The sequence below is a fragment of the Myotis myotis genome, unplaced genomic scaffold (genome assembly GCF_014108235.1).
Source record: "Myotis myotis isolate mMyoMyo1 unplaced genomic scaffold, mMyoMyo1.p scaffold_m19_p_4, whole genome shotgun sequence".
NCBI lineage: Eukaryota > Metazoa > Chordata > Mammalia > Chiroptera > Vespertilionidae > Myotis > Myotis myotis.
The window spans coordinates 102,446,874-102,466,882 of NW_023416346.1; the positions used below are offsets into that span (position 1 = coordinate 102,446,874).

At 41.6% G+C, this 20,009-nt stretch overlaps 1 protein-coding gene across 1 annotated transcript in view; it reads right to left on the bottom strand.

The window, feature by feature from the left end:
• Positions 1-20,009, bottom strand: part of CHM (CHM Rab escort protein) — a 258,996-nt gene that overhangs the window by 56,280 nt on the left and 182,707 nt on the right. The window contains exon 9 of the mRNA XM_036305573.1: positions 14,325-14,402. Within this exon, the coding sequence (XP_036161466.1) occupies positions 14,325-14,402 (78 nt within the window). The remainder of the gene's footprint in view (positions 1-14,324; positions 14,403-20,009) is intronic.

Here is a 20,009-nt window from a genome sequence, read left to right on the forward strand (position 1 = left end):
GGGTCTCAGACTGCGAGAGGGCACAGGCCGGGCTGAGGGACCTTCCCTTTTCCCCGAGTGCACAAATTTTTGTGCACCGGGCCTCTAGTCTATACTAATAAAAGGGTAATATGCAAATTAGACTGGGAGACCTTCTAGGAGACTTTCCAGAAGTTCTTCTGGACAAATCCATGGTGGCGGGGCCAAGGTAGAGGTGGGTAGGGGCCAAGAGGGGAGGGCAGTTGTGGGTGATCAGGCTGGTGGGGGGAGCAGTTGGGGGTGATCAGGCTGGTGGGGGGAGCAGTTGGGGGTGATCAGGCTGGCAGGGGGGCAGTTGGGGGTGATCAGGCCAGCAGGGGGGGGCAGTTTGGGGTGAGCAGGCTGGCAGGCAGAGTGGTTAGGGGCAATCAGGCAGGAAGGCACGTAAGCAGTTAGGAGCCAGCAGTCCTGGATTGCCAGGGATCGGACCTAAACCGGCAGTCGGACATTCCTCAAGAGGTCCCAGATTGAGAGGGTGCAGGCCAGGCTGAGGGACACTCCCCTCCGTGCATGAATTTCGAGCACTGGGCCACTAGTAGATATATTATTTGTCAAAAGTCAGCTAATGAGCACTTAGATTTGGGCACCTGCACTGCATGAAAATTTTCATCAAAAGAAAAAGGTGTAAATAAATATTAAACTCTAGTTAATTATCTGCATGCTGAAGTGTTTAGGGGGAACCGTACTTATATCTGAACTTTACTGTGAAATGCTTTAAAAAGGTGAAATAATGGACAGAGGGATAAACTTTTGAGTAGATATATGATTAAGTAAGTATATTAAAATGTTAATTGTGGAATCTAGGTGGTGGATATAGAAGTGTTCACCCTGAAATTCTTTCAACTGTGGCATAGATTTGAAATTTTTCATCATAAAATATTGGACTAACATTGGCAGGGTGGGGTGTTAATATAAATCGTGGACTCTAGTCTAAGTCTTTGCAAAAAGCTCCCTTTTAAATAAACCACACAATTAAACCTGGCCATAAGCTACGGAGTATCTTTGCTTTGTAGGAATCTAAACTCTAGTAGGACTGCTTCAATGGTAGTTATACCTTTAGTGACAGGTAGAAATTGGTTTCAGAAGTTATGGTATTAGAAGAAACTGGGGACGACTCAAAATAGAAGTATGGGGACATGAGGTTTAGGGAGTTCAACAATGCAAGGGCAATATACTAACAAATGTTCCTATGTATGCTGAGGCTTCTGGATGAAACAGTGATTCTCAGAGGAGGAGGAGAAGGAAGCAAATCAGAATCACACCTGGGGGACTTTTTTAAATTATAAGTACCCCTGGAGATTCTGATAAGCTCCCAAATCCCAGGGAAGAATCACCGTCAAGTGTGCCACTGCTACTATTGTATCTCTAGTCTGTGCTACATGGAGAAAAGTCAAGAGCTATTGCTACAGAAATAAATATATTGATATCTGCAGTAATTGAGGTTATGGTCACATATGCTCTGTCAGTCTGGTAGATAATAATAACACAACTCACCTGGTAGCCTCCTTCTGCCGCACTAAGGCTCTAGGCTTGAACAATTCAAAGCAAGACACATTTAAGTAAGTGATAAGATTTGTTTACCCCTCAGACACTTGACTTACTGTCATATATTTGCCTTAATTGGGAGAACAATGTAGGAAGGAATATTGACTTGGGACCTAGACTTAGAGTTTGTATTACAAGATTAATATAAGAAATTAGATGACATTCAGGTAATGGAAAAGAGCCAAATGAAACAGTGCTGCCAGAGACATTAAAATACCCTCCCGCCAACCCCTTTCACATGAACCTGAGGAAGCCATTAAAGGTTAACAACATTTTGGATTTAGTTGAGGTTCTTACTGAGCTTCATAAATAGTAAATTGAGGTGGAGCAATATAGGAGTTCCTAAGTACAGAGACACAATGACAAAGCTGACCATAAGAATCACTGAAGCCAGGCGAAACATTTTTAGAGCTGACCTTTCTAAATCACAATACTTACTCAATTCTTAGTGCAATGACACAAGGGTATAAATATCAAAATGGCGATAAGGAAGAAAACATTCAACAAGACAAAAATTCTTTATCTGGAATTTGGCCCAGAGGAGAAAAAATAACATTAAAACAGGCATCACTATGATCTTCAGAATTAATATCCCAACTAATTGTATGGTAAGGAGTGCAGAAATCGCATATGAAATAATTTTTGAAAACATTAATTAAGGAAATCAGAAGATTCCCAATCACTGAAGTAAACAAAATAATTCTCCCTACTCACTATGTCCTTCCACGATTTCTCAAACACATTAGTTCACATGCCACCTCTTCAATGACACCTTTCCAAAATACTTATCATTCATTCTTTTGGGTAAAAATCCATTCCAATAGTTTCAAACACCATTAACCTACTCTGACCAATCCAAAGCTCTGTATCCATATTTTAAAACATTTATTATCCATTTCTTTCTGGAGAGATTGCAAATGCTTTTTAAACCTAGCATGCCCCAAACAGAGTTCATCATGGCTCCTCATCTGCTTACCCTCTTGGAATTCCCTATCTTAGGTAATGACATGACCAGCACTTAACAGTTTCCCTAGCTCAGAATCTCTGTTTCTACATCTAATCTGCTATTCAATTTTCATCCTACCTTAAAAGATTTCTTCAAACTCACCTTTTCTCTCCATTTTCACTGAGACTGCCTTAGACTCTTGTTTAGTCTAGTAAGACAATGGACTACTAGCAAGTTGGTAGCTCATCTGCTTGATATAAATGTATGGCAAAACAATCATGTGCCAACCACTGCTCTAAGGCAATTTTAAGAAAACTAGAGGCCTGGTGCATGAAAATTCATGCACTTGAGGGGGGAGGTCCCTCAGTCCGGCCGGCCTAACAGTCTGGAAACCCTCAGGGGCGGGAGGCAACCTGGCAATCAGGGGAAGGTGATGCCCCCATCACACCTCTGCTGCTGCCACTACTGGCAGCGCAAGCCTCGGCTGGCCCTGGTTACCTGAGCCTTGGGCATCCCTGGGCGGCTGGGCAGCTGCCATCCAAGGCTTGCCTGCGCCTTGGGCCGGCCCTGGGTGGCTTGGAAGATGCCATCCGAGGCTTGCCTGCACCTCATGCATCGGCTGGGCAGCCTCCATTTGAGGCTTGCCTGCACCTTGGGCCGGCCCTGGGAGGCTGGGGGGCTGAGGGGACTGGGGGACTCTGGAGGCAGGTTTTCAGAGCAGCCGGGCCTGCCTGGGGGTGGGCCCAGCGTTGCCATGCACCTGCCACCCCAGTGAGGCTGAGGGGACTGGGCGCCACCATCTTGTGGCTGTGGGCACCGCCATCTTTGAGGGTGTGGCAGTCAATTAGCATATTCCCTCCTTATTGGCTGTGGGCTCCACCATCTTTGTGACAGCATGAGGGTCAATTAGCATATTCCCTCTTTATTAGATAGGATGCCCAAATCCATTGATAAGAGATGAGGATGCAGGGGAGTACCCAACTGAGGGTAGCTGTTTTTGAAGTATGAAAAACAGTTAAGCAAGCAAATAAGGAGAACACTGCAGGTAGAAAGGCAGTATGTGCAGGGGTACAGAGGCAAGAAAGAGAAGTACAAGAAACCACAAGCATTTCAGTATTGATTGACAATAAAATGGAAGTGGATGCTGGAGAGAGAAGAGAGATGAGCTTAGAGAGGCAGGCAAAGACCAGTTCCCTAAGCTTCACGTGTCATATAAAATGGTCTTAATTCTGAAGTGCTATAAAGATAGTGAAATTTTTTACACAGGGAGGGACAGAGTCAGATATGCATATTGAACAGATCTCATTGTGTAATTATCTCCATAATTTGTTTGCTCTTTAATGACCCCTGATAGACTCTAAAGTCCATGACTTGTTCTCTGCTGTGTCCCCAGTGCCTGGCACACAGAAAATCCCATCTAATAATAGAGAAACATGGTAATTAACCATAACTTCACTACCCTTCCCATTGGCTAATCAGCGAGATATGCAAATTAACTGCCAACCAAGATGGCGGCCGGCAGCCAGGCAGCTGAAGCGAACAGGAGGCTTGCCTGCTCCAGTGAAGGAGGAAGCCAAGGTTCCCCGCCTGCCACTGCTGGGCTCTGAGCTGCAGTCTAAGAAACAATGTTGCAATTATAGAAGCTAAACAAAACCCCAGAAACCTGCTTTCGGAGCTGGAGTTGAAACAGTGTTTCCATTATAGAAGCCAAACAAACCCAGAACAGCAGCCGAGGTCTCAGAGTTGGAGCCGAGCCTCAGAGCTAAAGCTGGCACTCAGTTCCAGTGACAGCCATAGAAGGTAAATAAATCCCAGAATAAAAAAAAAATGAAAAAAAAAGGAGAGGTTGGGAGCTTCAGTCACGCGCCAGCCTGAAAACGGCCCTCAGCCCCTCACCCAGACTGGCCAGGCACATCAGTGGGGACCCCTACCCTGAAGAGGGTGCGACCAGCTGCAAACAGCCATGATCCCCTCACCCAGACTGGCCAGGCACCCCAGTGGGGACCCCCACCCTGAAGGGGGTATGGCCAGCTGCAAACAGCCATCATCCCCTCACCGAGGATGGCCAGGCACCCAAGGGGGTCCCCCACCCTGATCGGGGACACCCTTCAGGGCAAACCAGCTGGCCCCCACCCATGCACCAGGCCTCTATCCTATATAGTAAAAGGGTAATATGCCTCCCAGCACTGGGATCAGCGGAGCCACGAGGCCTCCTGGCACCGGGATCAGCAGAGCCGCGAGACCTCCCAGCCTGGGATCAGTGGAGCCTCCCAGCACCAAGATCAGCGGAGCTGCGAGGCCTCCCAAACCCGGGATCAGCAGAGCTGCGAGGCCTCCCGAACCCGGGATCAGCAGAGCCGCGAGGCCTCCTAGCACCGGGATCAGCTGAGCAGTGAGGCCTCACTGCCCCAGTGTCAAGTGGAGCTGTGAGGCCTCCCAGCATTGGGATCAGCAGAGCTGCGAGGCCTCCTGGCCCCTGAAGCAGCGTGACAGGGAGCAGCGCCCAAACCCCCTGATCGCCCTGTGGCTCTGTGCGTGACATGGGGCAGGGCCACAACCTCCCTATACACCCTGCTCTGTTCGTGACAGGGGAAGGCACCCCAACCCCCTGATCGGCCCTGCTCTGTGCCTGATAGGGGGGAGCTCCTTAACCCCCTGATCGGCCCTGCTCTGTGTGTGACAGGGTCCGGCGTCCCAACCCCCTGATCGGCCCTGCTCTGTGCGTGTCAGGGGGGTGCTCCCCAACCCCTCATCGGCCCTGCTCTGTGCGTGACAGGGTACGGATCCCCAACCCTCCTGATGGGCCCTGCTCTGTGCGTGACAGGGGGTGGGCCGCAACCTCCCCATCGACCCTGCCTTGAGTGTGACAGGGGGCGGTGCCCCAACCCCCCAATGGTCCTACCCTGAGCGTGACTGGGGGTGGCATCACAACCTCCCGATCCACCTTGCTCTGTGCATGACAGGGGGTGGCGCCCCAACTCCCCAATCGGCCCGGCTCTTAGCCCTACCAGGGGCTCGCCTAGGGATTGGGCCTTCCCTCTGCCACCCGGGAGCAGGCCTAAGCCAGCAGGTCGTTATCTCCCGAGGGTCCCAGACTGTGAGAGGGCACAAGTGGGACTGAGGGCCACCCCCCCCCCCCACACACACACACCAGTGCACAAATTTTTGTGTACCGGGCCTCTAGTAACTAATAATTGTTGCATGGATGGCTAAATGGGTGGATAGATAATGATGGAAGTATTCCATTTATGTGAACAGTGTAGAGGCAGAAACAAATATACAGAATCTCTAAGTTAGGAGGTAAAGAACCTCTTTCTATCAGTATTTCTTCCAAACCACTGCCAGAATTACTAACTTACTATTCACTACTAACTTACAAATATACAGGAAAGGTATAGTCATTCCTGACATCAAAAAAAGATATCTCCAAGAAATAGTCATAGGAGGAAATCAAGTAATTGAGAGAGCTGAAGTACCCAAGGAACACTAGCTGAAGTAATTAGATTCAGGCTATTGATTACAGATATATCTGGTCCAAGGTTATCCACACCTTACCCTAATATCAAATACTGTATTGCTAAATGACCAAATCTAATTTACAGGAGTTTTACATGGTCAGCACAGCTGCAAAGGAAAAGAAAGCTGCTCAATAAGAACATTCAGTGTTTCCAAAAATAGTCAACAGAGGGGTTCAGTATTAGAATTTAGTGAGAGGGTATAGGAAAGAACTACTGATACCTATGTCTGATACCTCTGAAAATTAAGAAAGCAGAGCCAATGCACAATATAGCAAAGAGTGCACTGTCAATGTAGATCTCAAGAAAACCAAATTAAGCAAAAATGAAAAATAAGTTTTAGCTGAAAATAAGTATTCATTTGGTTACATAGTTCATATTTCTTCTCTCAAAGTTTATACAATACTTTAATGTATAATCACCAAATTAATCACAATGCTATGACCATTTATGTTTCCATTTGCTTTCCTCAATGGAGGTTAAAAGAGAAGCACAAAAACAGTATCAGTCTTTAGCATTCATTCATTCACTCATTCATTTCACACATAATAGTGAGTATAGTGGGTGATAGAAACCTGCTCTGGTTCTGGAGATATAGTTGTGAGATTCTGCCATTTTTTACAGGAAACTTAAAAACAATCATACAAAGGGACCTGACTTAGGGGCTGACAGAGAGTACTGATCTAATCCATGGGAGCAGGAAATAAACTTAGATCTTAGACCTGAGGCATGAGTAGCTCTTAACTACACCAAAGGGGAGAAATGTCAAGTGCTCCACATAGAAAAATAGGGAAAGAAAAACAATCTAAGGCCACAAGGCGATAAATGTAAATCTTCACAGATTCCTTGACTAATAACCTAATTACACCTAGAATAAGCAGTGGTTTGAGGTAACCTGATTCCTTAAAAAGAAATATATGCTACGTATGCCCAAATACGTTTTCAAGGTTTTTCCCTCAAGAAATTATCCCTCATTTCACATTAAGTCCTTACAAAATACCTCTTATTACCGGTAGCTCTCTCAAATATTTGATTAGGAATGACAAAGTAGTGTTTGGGTGTTTGGGAAAGATACATTAGTCTGAGTTAACTTCAATCAATGCTAGCTTTAGATAAATTTGGTAATTATTAGTGACTAGAGGCCCAGTGCACAAAATTTGTGCATGGAGGGGGGGATGTTCCCTCAGCCCAGCCTGCATCCTCACTAATTGGGGACCCCTTGGGGGATGTCCGACTGCCGGTTTAGGCCTGATCCTACAGGCAGTCTGAGAGCCCTCTCACAATCTGGGACTGTTGGCTTCTAACTGCTCACCTGCTTGCCTGTCTGATCGCCCTTAACTGCCTCTGCCTGCCTGTCTGATTGCCCTTAAATGCCTCTGCCTGCTGCCTGATTGCTACTAACTGCCCTCCCCTGCCAGCCTGTTTGCCCCCAACTGCCCTCCCTGCTGGCCTGATCTCGCCCCCAATGGCCCTCCCCTGCAGGCCTGATCTCACCCCCAACTGCCCTCCTCTGCTGGCCAATTTGGTTCTGATTGGTCAGTTTCTATGCTAATCAGCGTCAAAAGCTCTGCCTCCTAGGCAGCCATTGGCTCCCACAGCACCCAGATTTGGTTCTGATTGGTCTGGGTCTATGCCAGTCAGGACCAGAAGCTCTGCCTCCTAGGCAACCATGGGTTCTTCACAGCACCCACATTTGGTTCCTATTGGTCAGTTCCTATGCCAAGCAACGTCAAAAGCTCCGCCTCCTAGGCAGTCATTGGTTCTTCACAGCACCCACATTTGGTTCTGATTGGTCAGTTCCTATGCCAGTCAGCGTCTCTGGGCCTATCAACGGGGCCTGATCAGAAAGGCGGGGCTGTTCAGCAGCCCCGGTGGAGGCCTGGAGAGAAACGGAGGTGCGGCTGCTGGCCAGACTGGGAGAGAGAGGCAAGTGCTGATCAAAAGCTCCCACAGAGGCAACGGATCAGACCCTGCCTCTCTCTTCATGCCTCTCTCTGGCTCTGATTCGCAGACCCCTCAGCAGTCAGTGCTGGGGCACAGTGCCTGCGGCAGAAGCGCTGACTACAGGACTGACTTCCGGTTGGTTGAGCCTAGGTTGTTACTGGCCGATATGACCCAGGGTTTTTATATATTAGGATGGTATGAATTTATAATTTTCAAGTATTGTCTCTGAAATAAAACTTATGAAGATCACTTAAACAATTCAGTATAGTGAGAATATTGTAGATACCATGAACATTACAAATGCAGGTAAAATTTTTAAAACTGACCTACTATTAAAGAAATAAATGTCATGGCTTGGAATAAATTTCCAATAAGAAAATCGTATCTAGAATCCAAAATGTCTGTATCTTAAACAATCAATATGAATAAGAAAAATATATTCATTAGAAAACTGGAGTTCTAATAAAATGATTTAATAAATAGCATAAGTAGACATTTTGTTATTCCATTTATACCCATAAAAGTAGACACATACAGTTGTTAATTTTTAAAAATTTTCTAACTGGGACTGAATATTACCCAGTATGCAAGTAAGGCCTACATTTGGGCATATAAAACACTTGAAGATAATTTATTTCTAAATGTTGAGAAAAAACTAAGTACTTTCTAGGTACTTTCAGTTAGTTCAATGAAAGCATGGCATATCTGGGAGGAGACTTGGGGAATCCACCTAACCCATCTTACAGATAAAATACTGGCTTAGAGTGACTTGTCCACTGTCATTCATGGCAGTAATGAAGTTTCAGGTCTTCTCTCATTCAAGGGCTACCTGACCATACATGCCTTAAGAGCTGTTAGATAGTTGTTATGTTCGAGGTCTTTCTATGAAGTTATAAAAGAAATGTTAAATCACTAGCATTCTGTCTGCTATTTAAAAATCAGACTTAATGCCAGTAGACCTGGAAGGTTCACCTTGATGTGGGCTTAGAATGAATTAAGACACAGAGACCCCAGTCCATCATGAAACACAGTACCATAGGCTTGATCCCGAACTCTACTTTACAGATCAGTGTTTCTCAGTGCTGTCTAAAGAGCAACTACATTAGATTAACTTGGCCTGTACCTTAAAACTGCAAATGCCCTGGCTGTACTCTAAGCACATTATCCAATTTCGCTCCCCAAGGGTGAGGTTCAAAAATCCACATGGTGTTTTTTACAAGTTTATCTGGTGATCCTACAGCACATTAAAATTTGAAAACTACCCAACTTTGGTTTTTAAACCCTCAGCTCTCATCCATCTGTTGCAACTGAAATCTGTAGCAGAGCACAAAGTAGAGTTATAATGTTCACAGCTTATAATAAAAATGAAGTAAAAATTGAGGTAAATGTAGCCTTTGTTCAACAAATGCTATTACTGTACTAACGTATCCATTTTTTTTAAGACAAACAAGATTCATGCAAATTCATGTCACTAAGAGTAACATGTGGGACTGGAATGGTGCCCCAAAAAAGGTACAAGGATCTAAGTAAATAAACACTAAACAAGCAATTCATTATCTGGCTTTCCATCATGGGGCACATACTCATGCTTCAAAATGAAAACATAAAGAAAAATGACCTCTAAAAGCTATAAAGACAACTATTCCTTCATGAATTTCCACAGAGCTCTTCGTGAGCCAATATATGAATATCCTAGGCTTTCAGGGACAGACTTTTTCATGTTTAATTTATGTAGTACCTTTTTGTTAACGTGCTAAAAGTATTTTAAAACCCTTTAGATCATGTGTCTATTTTATGTTACACTTATTTTTCTAAAGCAAATTCACTATCTAAAAATTACATGTTCTAGAGTTGACTTTTTTCTCCACCATATCTTAAAATACTAGTTAGTTCACTCTAGTCTATATGAAGATAAACTTTTTATGCTGCTTAGACTACAGACAATTATTGTAACATGAAAAAAAAACAGTTTTAAACTTAACATGTTTGTTCAAGATATTAAGGTATTTTCTGGATGAACAATTACTTTTTTTATTTCTGTTTATAAAATGTATTGAGGTAACAATGGTTAATAAGACCAAAGTACTGCAGAGGCCACTGTTCCTTTGATAAGTCCTTCCACCACAGAGCCCACAGGCAGAAGCCATATCTGAGACTCCATCAACTTGGCTCACGCTTTTTGTCCTGCCCTGGTAATCTCTGAGGCCTGCTCCAGCCAATATTTAGGCCCACCCAAGGTGTCTCCAGTGGCTTTTCCATAGGAATGGCCTGTCATGGCTCATGTTTCATATTTTCCTAAAATCTCTCAAACAAGCAGCATTTGGCTTTAGCACAACCCATGCCTCTTGTTAAGTGGCCACTCCTGGGCACTTTCAAGCCAAGCACAAGTAGCAACCATCTATATACCACTTTGTAGCTCATGCTGGGGAGCCCTGGGCAGAACACAGGCAGTGGCTGACCTTGGCGTGTACCTTCTAGGAGTCCCCAGAGACAGTACACCCAGTGGACAGTTTCAGACCACATAGAAGCACCATCCAACTACCTCCACAAGTGATACACTCAAGGGACGGACTCAGCGGGTACTAGAACCCTGCTAAAGCAGTCCTGCTCTGTGGGGTGGGTCCCTGCAAAGCTAATCCTCCACAATGGTAGGAGTTTGGTAGTTGCAGTCAGTCCTTGCAGCTGATCAGCTTGGGGTAAATCCCTCTCATTGATGTGCCAACAGCAATCAAGGCTCAACAAGAGGAGAGTGTAAGCCTACATGGAGGGGGGTGCACTTTGATTACCCAGCTTAGGTGATCAGGGAGGCTGTGCCAGCCACTGGCCATACAGAACACTGACTACCTTAGCCCATTATACCAAGCCTAGGAGATGTATCAGCTCTACCTAATACATAGAAACAAATACAGGAGGCTACCAAAATGAGGAGACAAAGAATCACATCACAAATGAAAGAAAAGAACAAACTCTAGAAAAAGCACTAAAAATAATGGAGAGAAGCAATCTACTAAAGGCAGAGTTCAAAACACTGCTTATAAGGATGCTCAATTTAGAACCTCAACAGCATTAAAAAAACGACTAATCAGAAATGAACGATACACTAGATGAAATGAAGAATAAATGACAGCGAGAATAGATGAAGCCTAGAATCAAATTGGCTATTTGGAATATAAGGAAGGAAAAAAACAACAACACCCAATCAGAACTGCAAAAAAAGAGAAAAGATTTCAAAAAAATGAAAATAGTGTAAGGAGTCTCTGGAGCAACTACAAGCATACCAAAACATTTGCATAATGGGAGTGCTGGAAGGAGAAGAGAAAGAGCGAGTAATTTAAAACTTATTTGAAAAAATAATGACAGAAAACTTCCCTAATCTGGTGAAGGAAAAAGACATACAAGTACAGGAAGCACAGAGAGTCCCAAACAAGCGGAACCCAAAGATGCTCACATCAAGACACCTCATAATTAAAATGCCAAAGGTTAAAGACAAAGAGACAGTCTTAAAAGCAGCAAGAGAAAAGCAGTTAGTTACCTACAAGGGAGAGCCCATAAGAATGTCAGTTGATTTCTAAAAAGAAACTTTGAAGGCCAAAAGGGATTGACAAGAAATATTCAAAGTGAGGAAAAGCAAGGGCCTATAGCCAAGATTACTCTATCCAGCAAAGCTATCATTTAGAAGTGAATGATATTTAAAGAGCTTAGCAGACAGATACAAGTAAAGGAGTTCATCACTACCAATGTTAAAGGGTATTTTTTAAAAAGAAGAAGAAAATAAAGATAAAAATATGAACAATAAAATGGCAATAAATATATTCTTTGAAAACATTAATAAAATTTACAAAGCGTTGCTAGACTCACTAAGGAAAAGTGAGAAAAGACACCTAATAAACAAAACCAGAAATTAAAGAGAAGTTATTGTAGACATCACTGAAATACAAAGGATCATACAAGAATACTATGAAAAACTATATGCAACCAAATTCAATAACCTAGAACAGGGGTGGGCAACCCCTGGCATGCGTGCCAAACATGGCACGCCAGTAACTTTTGCTGGCACGCGAAACCCTCTCTTATAATCTTCCATTTACAATTTTTTTTCTTAATATCGACTTTTTTATTTTTCAGATAAATTCAGTGTAGGCGCATCTTAGATAAATAATTTTACATAACAAGTTATCTTAAAGACCATAGACATGGATTGACGGAGAGAAGGGAAGAGCAATTTCTAAGCCTCTGCCTTAACTCTCCCTGCCTTCCTAGATCTGACCAGTGTTTTGGTTTCATCCACATACGCTTGTGAATCTTTGTTCTCAGTGATGAATTTTGTTAAGTCTCGTAATAGGAGTAGCCTGACAGATGAAAGTAGTAGCTCGTGCATATCTCTGAAGGTCACGAAATATAAACCTGATGTAAAATCTCTGTCATCAGTGATGCAGCAGCAAAAGTCCCACTGATAATATCAAACGGAGTCATAAAGTTTTCTGTTGGACTATCAGTGTACATGTATACATTAAAAAATAAATGTATTTTTCATCATCATATACTGTGTTTTTGTCGCTCGAATAAATTTTATTATTTCTTCAAGGTTCTTCACATACGTACACCTTAAGAGATATCAAGTAGGCGTAACATGTTCTCAAAAAATTAGGGTTGGCACGCAGAAGAATTTTGAGTCAGAGATTTTGCTGGTTTTGGCACGCACTCACAAAAAGGTTGCCCACCCCTAACATAGAAGAAATGGATGAGTTACTAGAAATATATAACCCTCCTAGAATGAATTATGAAGACCTGGAAAACCTAAGTAGACCTATCAATAGTAAGGAAATTGAAACAATCATCAAAAACCTCCCAACAAATAAAAGTTAAGGACCAGATGGCTTCACTAGTGAATTCTACCAGTCAAAGATTTTATACCTATTCTTTGTTCAAACTCTTCCAAAATATTGAAGAAGAGGCAGAACTTCCTAACACATTTTATAAGACCAACATAATCCTGATACCAAAACCCAGCAAGGATAACACACATATACACAAAAACTGCAGACCAATATCTCTGATGAATACAGATGCAAAAACCCTAAACAAAATATTAGCAAATTGAATACAACAACACTTTAAAAATAATATATCATGATCAAGTAAGGTTCACTGCAGAGGCACAAGAATGGTATATGCAAATCGATCAATATAATACACCACATTAACACAACAAAGGATAAAAAAAATCATACAACTGTATCAATAGATGCAGAAAAAGAATTTGATAAGATAGAACATCCATTTATGATTAAAACACTCAATAAAATGGGTACAGAAGGAAAGTGTCTCAACAAAATAAAGGCAGTATATGACAAATCCTCAGCTAATATCATATTCAATGGGGAAAAACTGAAAGCTTTTCCTCTAAGATCAGGAACAAGACAGGGATGTCCTCTCTCACCATTGTTATTCAACGTAGCACTGGATGTCCTAGCCAGAGTAATCAGGCAAGAGAAAAAAATAAAAGGCATCCAAAATGGGAATGAAGAACAATTTCTTTATATACCCATAAAATGTTATATAAAAGATACATGTCAGTAGATTCTTAAGAACACATAACAAAAAGGAAAATTTAAACAGATCCTAAAAATTGATCCAATTGACTCACGTAAGTTTTAAGGTAAAACATAATAATCGAAGACTACTTACTGAGTGTAATTCAGACAAGAGCATATCTTAGTATCTAAATAATAAATCCCAGAAAAAATGTTATTTAAATATAAAAATGCACAGATAAATGATCCTCCGCTTTATAAAAAAAAGCAGGTATATTCTTATTTCAATCCTAAACCAGCCTGCAGGCCTGATGTGGTTGTAAAAGATTTTATCCTCAGATAACAGGGCAGCATAGTTTATGACAACAATCTACCTAAAAACTCATTAAAGTTTTTTTTCTTTTGGAGTGACATGCATTATCAGCAGAGATTAATCTGATGAGTCTTTAGGTGAGCTCCATTTTTAAAAATGCAATAACAGAGGGCTTTGTTGTCATCTGATGAAAATCAATTAGAGGAGGTAAGGCCACAAGGAAAACTAAAATCACTCATCACCCACCCCCGGCAGCTGAAATGATTTGTCTTCCAAGCTTGGATGATCAGGAGCTATAGTCATATTGCAGGGAAATTAATTTAGTTTCTATATTCTGAACTCACTTTCCTTGTTCTGGAGGATCTAAACACAAATTACTTTTAATCAAGGTTGATATGTTATTAACACCAAGGAGGATCTTTGAAGAATCATTTTTTAAAAATTGACTTTAGCATTTTTCACCTGTGCTTGGGGTGTAACTATAGGAAGGTAACTTATATCATCCTTACTTTCTGGATTCTTTGTCCACAACAAGGCACTGCACTGAATGGCGAAGACAATATATTCCACCAAATACAGCACACATCCTAGAAGAGAATAAGAAAATGAGAATTAGGATTATTGAGTTGAAAATTAAAGTAACATTATTTTTTAAGTATCTTACATTTAATAACTGGTCTTACAGAAAAAGCACCTTGATAATTTGTTATTTTCTCTATCGTGGTATTAAGAATATTTCAGAAATAAGATTAGTGATAGTTTGACACAACATAAGTCCTACTGCTAATAATACATTGTGGAAACCTAGAATTGTGACCAAACCAAAAGTATCCCTAAGAAAGCTCAACTATTACCCTCCCCGCTCTACCCAAACCAGCTACCAACTACCTAAGAAACACAGGCTACAAATAGTCTCAAGAGGTGATATATGAGATCCCCCCTGCAACAGAAGTGATGACAGAGAAGTCTTAAGGAGAAAACAAGCAGGGAAGACTCTGGGGGACTCCTGGTGATTTTGCTTACCATAAAAGTAAGCAAAAACTAAACAGAGAACTGAAATTAGAGCAGTAAGCACATGAGTTAATGCTGGAGAAGCTCTAAAGAGTTAGCCTATCTCACGAATGTAAGGGTTTGTGTTTTAATGCCAACCAAGGGAAAGGAGAGGTCTTGGGTTCCAAACAAGTCAGGTAATAGGAAAGTAAATATTCTCTCATAATGTCTGGATCTTTAAAGGACTACACCTCAGTAAAAGAGTGATCTAGGGAAAAATTACTTACTACAAGAGGGAGAAAACAAACAAAAAATGTTTCCTCTAAAGCCATGTGTGGAGGAAGATTACCTCTATATTTATAACCAGTAGTCTGCCCTCACACAGTTTGAGGGTGTGAAATTACATTACTATGTTACCCAAGAAACCTTGACAAATAAAATAGCATGAAAAGTGGCTCTGGGTCAGTAGTACCCCCGGAGTCTTGGTGGAAGCAATATTATCTCAACCCAGGCCAAGTGAGATTGCCACAAATTGAGTCCCCTTACAATGAGTTTATAATCTAAAATTATACAACAGATGAAGAAACATATCTTATCCTGAGTGAGAATTAACAGACATGACAAACAGGAGGATTAGACCCTCGACAACTGTATTCAGATCATAGAACTATCAGACAGAGACTATGAGTATCCTTAAAAGGGATGAGTTAAAAACCTAAGAATAATGGAAAGAAGGTTGTGGTAGGCTGAATAATGCCATCACCAATGATGTTCACATTCTAATCTCTGAAACCTGTGGATATGTTCCTTTACAAAGCAAGAGAAACCAAATTAAGTATCTTGAGAAGGAAATTAACCTGATTATCCCAGCAGATGCAATGTAGAAAATTAACTTTCTAGAGAAAGGGAAATTAACTCGATTATCCCAGTGGAAGCAATGTCATTAGAAAGATACTTAAAAAGGAAGCAAGGTGCTCAAAGTCAGAGAAGCTCTAAAGATGGAAGCAGAGATTAAACTGATACCATTGCTGGAAGGGGGTAACAAGGCAAGGAATGCAGGGAGCCTTTAAGAGCTAGAAAAGGCAAGAACCAGATTCTCCCTTAAAGCCCCAAGAGGAATGCAGCCCTACCTACCCAATTTAGACCTCTGACCCTAGAACTATAACAAATTCATTTTGTTTTAAGCTACTAAGTTTGTGGAAATTTGTTACGTGAGCAATAGCACACTAATAAAAGATGCATAAGTATACGGACATGATCATGACAGCAGTGGAATTGCAGACCAGTGGAGAAAGGAATGGACTACTGGAAAACTGGTTTTGAGACAATAATAGAGAAAATAATTATATCCCTGTTTTACACCATATTCAGAATCAAATCCAGGTAGATGACAGGCATAAATATAAAAGGGGAAACTTCTAGAAAAAAATATAGGCAGATATATTTTGGGGCTCAACAAAAATATTTCTTTAAAAAGACACAAAAATAAAAATCATTAAAAAAATAGAAAAGAAATGGCCCAGATTCCACAATGGTGGCAGAGTAAGTGACAGCTACAGTGACATGCTCCTAGGCCCAAACTAGAATTACAACTAAAATACAGAAAAACCATCCTGAATGATCAACTGATTACTAGCTGGAGAACCACTATAACCAAGGACAGAAAGTGGAGACCACATAGAGACTGGTAGGAAGTGTGGAGGTGCAGAAGGCTGGCCGAGCTCTCACAGGCAGCAGCTTAAGTTCCAGAGGGATATCTCAGCTGTGGGGGTTTCTACTAAGAATTCTTGGGTCTAAACCCCAAGGTGGGCTCCAAGCCCAGAGCATCAGAACTGAGAAAGTTGCCTGCAGAACATCTGGCTGTGAAAAGCAGCAGGGGTGCTGTGTGCCAGGGAGAGATGACTCGAAATGCAGCCACTCACCTTGGGCTTTGGCAGAAGGAGGGCAAAGGAAGGGCAGAGTAGACTGGAGCAGTGTGAGCAGAAGCCAGGGTTGGGGCTGCTAGGGTTAAACTTGGAAGGCAGATACCCTGGTTTCCTGTGCTGAGTCATTCCCTCATACATTAGAAAAAAATATTTCTCCAGTGGACCTTTAACTATCCAGGTGGCTTTTGCCTGGGGGGCGGGGGGGGGGCACAATTGCCCAACCCTATTGGAAAAACCCTTGCCCCACTCTGTGGCATTTCAAAGGCCCCTTAAGACTGAGGATAACAATCAGCCTGCAGGGAGAAGCTACTGCTCCATCCTGTTGGAAAAACCTCTCCTTCTAGCCTATGGTCCATAGCCAGAGGCCATTCAAGACTAAATAACAATCAGACTGCAGGTACAGATGGATCTCTGGAGGCTATGAGTCTCTGACTGGGGCTACAAAGAGAAGACCTTGGTGAACATCTTGGTTCTTTCCAAAGGAACTCAGCCCCAGCAGAAGGAGCTACAAGATGTGGATTGTTGATACCTTCAAACAGGGTACTCAGAGCCAGTTATAAACAGCATCTGATGTTGTCCTAGACTAGAAATTGGGAGTCATAGTAGATTTACCTAATACATAACGCGAAAACCCAAACAGGCAGCCAAAATAGGGAGACAAAAAAACAAGCTCCAAATGAAAGAACAAGAGAATTCTCCAAAAGAGATAAATGAAATAAAGATAAGAAATTTAACAAACATAGAGTTCAGAATAATGATGGCAAGGATGCCCAACAGCATGAAAAAAGATACAATAACTATGAATAATTATATAGCACTAATGAAGAACACAGTGGAAGTAATACACCGCAGATTAGGGGAAAATGAGGATCAGATCAGTGAATTAGAAGACAGGGTAGAAAAAAATCACTCAATCAGAGAACCAAAAAGAAAAACAATTAAAAAACAGGAGGACAGCTTAAGGGAGCTGTGGGATAACATGAAATGTAACAATATCCTCAGAATAGGTGCCAGAAGAGTAAGAAAATGAGCAAGTGATAGAGAATGTGTTCGAAAAAAAATAAAGCCAGAAAAGTTCCCTGACATGGTAAAGGAAAAAGTCACACAAGTTCAGGAGGCACAGAGTCCCAAGCAAGAAGAACCCAAACAGGCCCACACCCAAACACATCATAATTAAAATGCCAAAAACTAAAGACAAAGAGAGAATCTTAAAGGAAACAAGAGAAAAGCAACCTGTTACCTAGAAAGGAGCTCCCATAAGGCTGTCAGCTGATTTCTCATCAGGAACTCAACAGGCCAGAAGGGAATGGCATGAAGTATTCAAGGTAATGAAAAGCAAGGATCTGAAACCAAGATTACTTTATCCAAGAAAGCCATCATTCAAAATAGATGGTGAAATAAAAAGCTTGCCAGACAAAAAAAAAAGGTTAAATAAGTTTATTGCCACCAAACCAGCACTGCAAGCAATGCTAAAGGAACTGCTGTAATAATAAGAAGAAATAGAGAGAAATATAGGCATAAAGAATTAAAATGACAATAAATAAGTACCTGTCAATAATAATATTAAATGTAAACAGATTAAATGCTTCAATCAAAGACATGGAGTGGATGAATGAATATGAAAACATGACCCAAATATATGCTGTCTAAAGAGACCCACCTCAAAACAAAAAACTCACACAGGATGAGAGTGAAGGGATGGAAAAAAAATTCCATGCAAATGGAAACAAACAAAAACCTGGCATAGCAATACTCATATCTGACAAAATAGACTCAAAATGAAGGCCAATACAGGAGACAATAAAGGTCACTACAACATACTAAAGGGATCTATCCAACAAGAGGATATAACCCTGGTAAACATATATGCACCAAATATAGGGGCACCTAAATACATAAAAAAACAACAACAAAAAAACAAACAAAACAAAAAAATACTTCTGGAGGACTTTAAGGGAGAAATCGACAGCAGTACAGTCATAGTATGGGACTTCAACAACCCAGTGACTTCATTGGATAGACCTTCCAAATAAAAAATCAACACGGAAACAGTGACTCTAAATGACACACTGGATCAGATGGATTTAATTGACATTTATAGAACATTTCACCTCAAAACTGCAAAATATACTTTCTTCTCAAGTTCACATGGGTCATTCTCAAAGATAGACCACATGCTAGAACACAAAACAAGTCTCTACATGTTCAAGAAGATTAAAATCATATGAAGTATCTTCTCAGATTACAATGGAATGAAATTAGAAATTGACTATAATAAAAACACTCATTTACACCATGGAATGCTATGCAGCAGTAAAAAAGAAGGATCTCTTACCCTTTGTGACAGCATGGAGGGACCTGTAGAGTGTTATGCTAAGTGTAATAAGCCAGTGAGAGAAAGACAAGTATCACATGATCTCACTCATATGTGGAATCTAATGAACAAAATAAACTGATGAACAAAAGAGATACAAAGACATAGAAGCATAGAACAGACTGTCGAATCTCAGAGGGAAGGCAGGGGTGGGTGGATGAGTGGGAAGAGATCAACCAAAGAACTTGTATGCATATATGCATAACCCATGGACACAGACAATAGTGTAGTGAAGAACTGGGGTGGGGAGTGGGTGAAGGCTACAAGGGGTTAATGGGGGAAAAAGGGGAACATGTAATATTATCAACAATAAAGATTATAAAAAGGAAAATAGTAAAATATCAAAAGGTAATAAATAAATAAATAAATAAAAGGGTACTTTTTAGGGAAAATTTTTGAGAAAATGGAATACTGTGAATTTATAAATATCTGGACAACAAAGAAAGTGAAAAGAAAAGCCACAGGCTAGGAATGATATATACAAATATCTTAAAAATAGTTTTTTAAAATATTAGTTTGAATAACAATTTGGAAGTATCAAGTAAAGTTGAAGATGTACACATCTACAGTGCAGCAATTCTACTGATAGGGATAACTATTACAAAACCTATTATACATATACTAGAGGCTCGGTGCATGAAATCCGTGCACTTGGGTGTCTCTAAGTCCAGCCTGCGCCCTCTCACAGTCTGGGAGCCCTCGGGGGATGTCCAACTGACAGCAGCAGTTGGACATCCTTAGTGCTGCCACTGAGGCAGGAGAGGCTCCCGCCACTGCCGTTGCACTCACCAGCCATGAGCCCAGCTTCTGGCTGAGCAGTGCTACCTCTGTGGAATCAGGCCAAAACTGGTTCTGTGACATCCCATGAGGGGTCCCAGATTGCGAGAGGGTGCAGGCCAGGATGA